Genomic DNA, 6,000 nt, shown 5'->3' on the forward strand with positions numbered 1-6,000 from the left:
TTTGTTGATTAAAAAACACTATATCGGATTCATATCGGTATCGGCAGATATCCAAATTTATGATATCGGTATCGGTATCGGACATAAAAAAGTGGTATCGTGCCATCTCTAGTTTTGGCATGTGCAGAGGAGGGATAGTGGGATTATTGGACAAAGGATGCTGAACATCAAGCTGCCAGGCGGGAAGAAAAGAGGAAGATTCGTGATGTAGTGAAGGAGGACATGCAGAGTATTGGAGTGACGGAAAAGAATGCAAGGGGTTAGATGGAGGCGAACGATCCTATTGGGATCCCTTAATGGGAGCAACTAAAATAGGAAGATTGGGAAAAAGAGAGTTGTTGAAATCATGAATGACTACAATATAAAATGTTTGAGATTTTGAACACTTTTTGTGTCAGCTGTATGACAAGTGAAGAACCCTTAGAAGGAAAAGCGGGTCAAGTTTGAAAGGTTAAATGTGGGATGTAAAGCCTGGTACTAATGTCACTGGCAGTTTCAAATGCTGTTAGACATTGTGTTAACCAGTGGCCTATAGTTCAAGCGTTCAGTCTTAATGCATGACGTGGAGGACGTCTGTAGGAGAGGTCTCCCTCCAGACAGTTATTCATTCATTAATGTCTGAATGACACATCTGATTGCGCTGAACAGCCGGTCGGGATTCACATTCACACCATTCATCTCCTCCTGAGCCCGTCTCTTACCCTATCAAGCTTCTCCAACTCAAAGTGGAGGCATCTCCCGCCTCCATTTTAAACCCAGAACAAAGATTTCAGGAAAACTTGACTAAAAACCCTCAAAACAGAAAAAAAACATTCAGTTTCAGATTTTTCAATATTACATGATAACCCTCCGCTTCCCGTTCTTCCAGTCTGATCAGTCGGTGTATCTTTGTGACTCCACCAGTCTTATGTCGCTGACTGAAGAGTCTTGCTCGGCAAAAACTCTGGCGGCTTGAGTGAATAATTCAGTGTTAGTGGGAGCAGAGACAGATAGGCTCTGTGGTTCCTCTGTTTCCCCACTAACACTGCTCTGCCACTTCCCCTCAGAGGATACACTACATGTGTTTTGGGGACTGGGACTGAGGGGGGGGAGCTGCACTTCAGCAGATTACCGTTTCTCGCTGCTTTGTCTCTCTGCTTTCACTTTAACATAGAATTGTAAAGTGAGTAGTGTAGCAGAGAAAACGATGTGTAAAGCTGCAAGCTTTCTGCCTGCTTTCAGAAAAGGAACTGCTGGGTTTTCTGTTGTCTTATTGTAGTTAGACTCAGATGCGTCAAGGCTGGTTTTGATCCATTTTACTTGCGTGTGTGTGCTTTCTCAGGTATGGCAGTCCTGAGCATGAGTGTTCAACACTTCCTGGGTGGTCTCATCACCACGCTCACCTTCACTACCATGATGCATTGCACTCAGAGGGCCGAGGAAAGCATTCAGGTAAAAAGGAGTTCTGTCCATTCCCGCCAACAAGCTCATTAACTAGCCCAGGGCTGCTTTCATGTACAAGTTTTGCTCTGTTGTCATCATCTTTTTTAATGTTTATTGCGTTGTGCTTTACTGTTAGGTCTCCTGTGGCTCAACAAGCCAACAATACAGTCTTTTCATTGTTTTCACCCTCTGTCTTTCTCCCCCCCCCACCAGCTCTGTTTAGGTTAAATTGTGTAATGTTAGCTCATTTCCTTTGGTTGTCAAAGTGATGCTGGAGAGGGAAATCTTTCAGCATTAAGTGCCATACCTTTTGTCACCTGTACCTGTCAGTTGTCATCAGCTGTTTCCACGTGGAAAATGTCACAAGTTTCAGCAGCCCCAGTTTCCTTGCATTGCGGGCCCCCTTGCTGACATTGTCCCTCCTACTGCCTGTCTCTTTGTCATTCTCTAGTCTTTTAAACGCTCTCTTTTCCAACTCTGAATTTTTTCCTCTCCTTGCTCATTTTCTCCTCTTTGACATAACTCCTTTTGTCCCCGTCGTATCTGGGCCAGCGTTGCCTGGAGGTGATCGTTTTTCACACAGCCATTCAGACGTCACTCAGTCAATCTCTGAAGGTGACAAATTATCATTTAAATTGCTGTCAGTCCTAAAGTGAAAAAGAAAGATGAAGGGAAAAAAAATCATAAGATGAAGCACAGACACCAGGATCCAGTTATGAAATTAAACTTAATGAAAGGAGAGAGAACAAGTACAGCATTTCACAAGGAGAGCAGAGGTTAATCTGAGAGATTCTCATGACACAGACTGGCTGTTTTGCTTTGTAGTGTCGGTGTGGGATTTTGGTCTGTGTGTACATACATGAGAGGAGAGCATTAGCTCACCTGCTCTTGGTGTGTAAATGTGTGCGTTACTGAAGGTAGTGCTATCCAGTAACAGAAAACTGATACTGTGAGTGCTTGTTAACGATCCCCAGGAGAAAGAAACTGAATCCGTTAAACAAGTTGCTCAGAATAAAGGCACTTCACTTAACTGTGGTTACACAGGCTCTCCGAGCGCTCTACCTCGGCCTGCAGACCACAGACCCCACTCGCCACTCATCAGATTCTGATATGATTTTCAGTCTTTGTTTTTTTCCAGTGAGAAATGCCCTCAGCTGATTTAGTGAGCATGGTCCATTCTCCAAAATCTAAAAAAAAAAGAGTCATAAAAAAGAAAAGAAAAGACAGCAGTGAACTGCAGAGAATATTAAATGTTTTTGCTTTAACAAAAAACAGAAATCAAAGTGATCCCAGTTAAGGGTTAATCTGCTGATAAATTATTGGACTAACTGTCACGGCTCTGTTCCTACAGTAATACAAATAATATGCAGGAAACACTTAGTCACTTAGTAAGAAACACTTACGAGTATTTCTTGCAGCACGGGACATTTAAGGGATTGTAATGTTACCCTTGTTTATCTCGTTGACAGTGTGCAAACAAAAGCACAATTCTCAACCCGACAAAGTTGTAAAAACGTCCTATAAAGTTAAGTGTGGTATCTTTTTCCTCTTGTAACACAAAAACTAATTTGTAGATAAAATATTTCTTTGTCAGATAAGATAAGATTTCTTTATTAGCCCCAGAGTTGGGGAATTCACAATTAACAGTGCAGGCTTCTTGTAAATGTATTCTGATTATAGGACTCGAAGCATTTGTTCTAATGAATTCTGCTTTTCTTAATTTTAATTAATGTGCTCAGGTAATGGTCTAGGTGTCACTAGAGTCCCATGTTTGTCAGAGCTACCTGCTGCTCTTGGGCAGAGGGAGGAGGCTTGGGGAGATTAGGTAATCTCTTTCCTTCTTGTTCTCCCTCTCTCACTCCACTCTTGAAAGCCTTAAGGCTGAGATCAGATAGCCTGCTTCGCTTGGCCTCTTTCCATCATCTCAGGCCATGATCTCACGCTTTCTCTTCCAGTATTCCAGCATTTCGGATTTTTCTCTTCTTTTGCAGTTTGTTTTTCCCAGAAGTTTTCAGATCTAATCTCTCGCCCTGTTTCTCCCTGTAGTGGTTAATTGTGTTAACCATGTTAATGCCTAAGAGACAGAAGGTGATAAGCTGTGCTGGTGGATAGGATTTTGTTTTTTTTGTAACTTTTTTTTGCACTCTACTCCCAATACTGCTATCTCTTTTTACTCACAATGTGTCTTTCTTTCCCAAACTCTCCATTTCCCCTTCTCTCCTCTCACTTCCTTCTACTTTACCTTCCCCTTTTAATCTCTTTTCCCCTCATCCTACCTCTCGGCTGTCAATTCTCCCTGTAGGCGACCCACTACAGTTTCTTGGCTACTCTCGAGGTGCTGGGGAAGCTGATGTTCAGCGCTCTGGCCGGAGGCTTGGTGGATTGGTTTGGTTTCCAAGTTGCCTTCCTCTTCTTCCTCACCCTCTCTGCCGGAACGGCCCTGCACGTGTGGACAGCTACCTTCACCGGTGCTCTTAGGGAACACCAGCAGCCCAAATGAGATCAGGGTGAAACATCCTGGCTTAGGTGCTGAAACAGTGGTGAAATAATTTGAGTATTTGGACTCATTAAAAAGCTCTTGAATCCTGTTAAATGTAACTCACATGACTTCAGAATCTCATTTCAGTTTACAAGATCTTGAATAAGTTTATCTCAGCCATTTTTAATGGAAAATCAGCCATGCTATTTAAGTACTCTGTCACAGAGTTTTTTTCTTGTTGTGTGTTTTCTTAATTGCACATCATGTCCCTGGCAGATTTGCGATATTTTATTTTATTTTTTTGCATATATAAAGTCTTAAATATACTGGAGCACAGCGAGGCTTGCAGATACTGGGTAGGTAAGGATTAGTGTGTAGAGTTTTCTGAAGGGAGGGTGATGAGGTGTGGATAATGTTGGGCAGTTTGGAGTCTAAAAAAATCACTTGGAATCAAAGGGAAAAAAAATCAAAGCCTTTTATAAAATCATCTGAGCCATTTTAATATTGTCATAAGACAGCAATAAGAGCTGTAGCCAAAAGCAATATTGCTTCTTTGTTATGCTTGTTCGGTCATAATGAACTGTATGTAAATTTGTTAATCATTCTCCTGGGTTGTATGGTTTACAGCTGTAAATGGAAAAAAAAATTGCTACCTCGTATCAACGCTGTATGGTACGATGCACAGGAGGCAAATACAGAGTAGCCAGACTGAGTAGAGCGGCAACACATACAACATGCTATCTAACAATTAGCCAATGTAGAGTCATATTTACTGGGACTTTCTCATTAAAAAAAAAAGAATTAAGAGTTACAGATTTAGTATTTACAGTCAGGGTCGTATATTATGGGGAAATAATGAGGACCATACAGCTCATGTAGCCCATGAACGTGGATAAACTGTTTGTTACATGGCTGTAATACCCAAACACTTAATATTTTATTGTTTATTTATCCTAAAACTTGGGAAAATACTGTGTCACAGCAGCCAAAACATTAAGCACAACATAGCTTAAATAAAGTAGAGTAGCTCTGTGAATAGCACAGTAAGGTAAAACGTTTTAAAGCTGGAAGTCTAAATTCAAATCAAATCTGTACTGCTTCGTTAAAAAAAAAATCCATTTGTGGACTTTTAGAGTAAAACTGCAAACAAACAACAAAGGGCGTCTCTGTCAAAACACAAGCCGACTGGACTGGACCTGACTGTATTCTGTTTCATTTCTTTGCAGAGTACAATACTCCTTCATACTTCTTTTCTTTTGTTACCAAATACATTCATCCTTCACTTGGCTTCTTGTAGGAAACCTCAGCCTTACACACTGCATGGTGCCAGCTCGTCTCACCTTTGAATCGAACTTGTTATTAAAGAAAACTTGAATGACCAACATCACTGGGAAACTGCAGTTCTTGACAACATTGTACTTTTTTTGTGTTTTTTCATGTTAAAAAAATATCAAATGCACAATATTACACGCTCTATATGCTGTAACTCTTTATGGTACTGTATCCTATAGAAAATAATTTTCTCCAGTTATAATATATGAATGAAACAGCAATGTAGAATGTTTTTCTTACAAGGCTCGGTGAGAATAAAAGTAAAATCCTTCACATAGCTGAATGTAATAATAGAAATTAAGTCTTAAAATTCATTGTTGGACAACGATGGACTGGTTTTAAATAAAGGCAGTAACCTCAGCACGTTTATCTAAATAAAAAAAAGCCTGCTTTCACTCACATGGCACATAAAGGGATGCCATAGCACATCTGTACTCTTTTATCCATGTAGCCAGGTCCAATGACTTGTGGTACGTATAAGCAAAGCATATCTCTTGTCTCTCAGCTACTGTGTTGCCTGAGATTTGCACAAAAATAAAGCTGCTGAGTAAAACGTTGAGTCTATTTTTGTCTTCCTGTTATTGAATTTTATCACGTTTTTATTCTAGAAAAAAAAGGTCCTATGTGGTCTTTGAGGGTACACCTGCCTTTGAAAATCCACTTTTGACTTGTGGCGACCCTGAAAACCACACTGGCTCTCTGTTGTGTCCTAGCTAAGGGCTACAGAAGTCAATAGGCCCCATGTCACATGATCCCCAACCCCATAC

General features: G+C 40.7%; 1 protein-coding gene across 2 annotated transcripts in view; it reads left to right on the forward strand.

Moving 5' to 3' along the window:
- mfsd3 (major facilitator superfamily domain containing 3) overlaps positions 1-5,797 on the forward strand; it is a 29,306-nt gene extending 23,509 nt beyond the window's left edge. For both annotated transcript variants that reach the window (XM_040019210.1, XM_040019209.1), the window contains exons 5-6: positions 1,322-1,431; positions 3,725-5,797. In XM_040019210.1, coding sequence (XP_039875144.1) covers positions 1,322-1,431; positions 3,725-3,922 — 308 coding nt within the window. In that variant the 3' untranslated portion in view covers positions 3,923-5,797. The remainder of the gene's footprint in view (positions 1-1,321; positions 1,432-3,724) is intronic.
- The last annotated feature ends 203 nt before the right edge of the window (positions 5,798-6,000 follow it).

Source organism: Simochromis diagramma, unplaced genomic scaffold (assembly GCF_900408965.1).
Source record: "Simochromis diagramma unplaced genomic scaffold, fSimDia1.1 OVJJ01000822.1, whole genome shotgun sequence".
Classification (NCBI taxonomy): Eukaryota; Metazoa; Chordata; class Actinopteri; order Cichliformes; family Cichlidae; genus Simochromis; species Simochromis diagramma.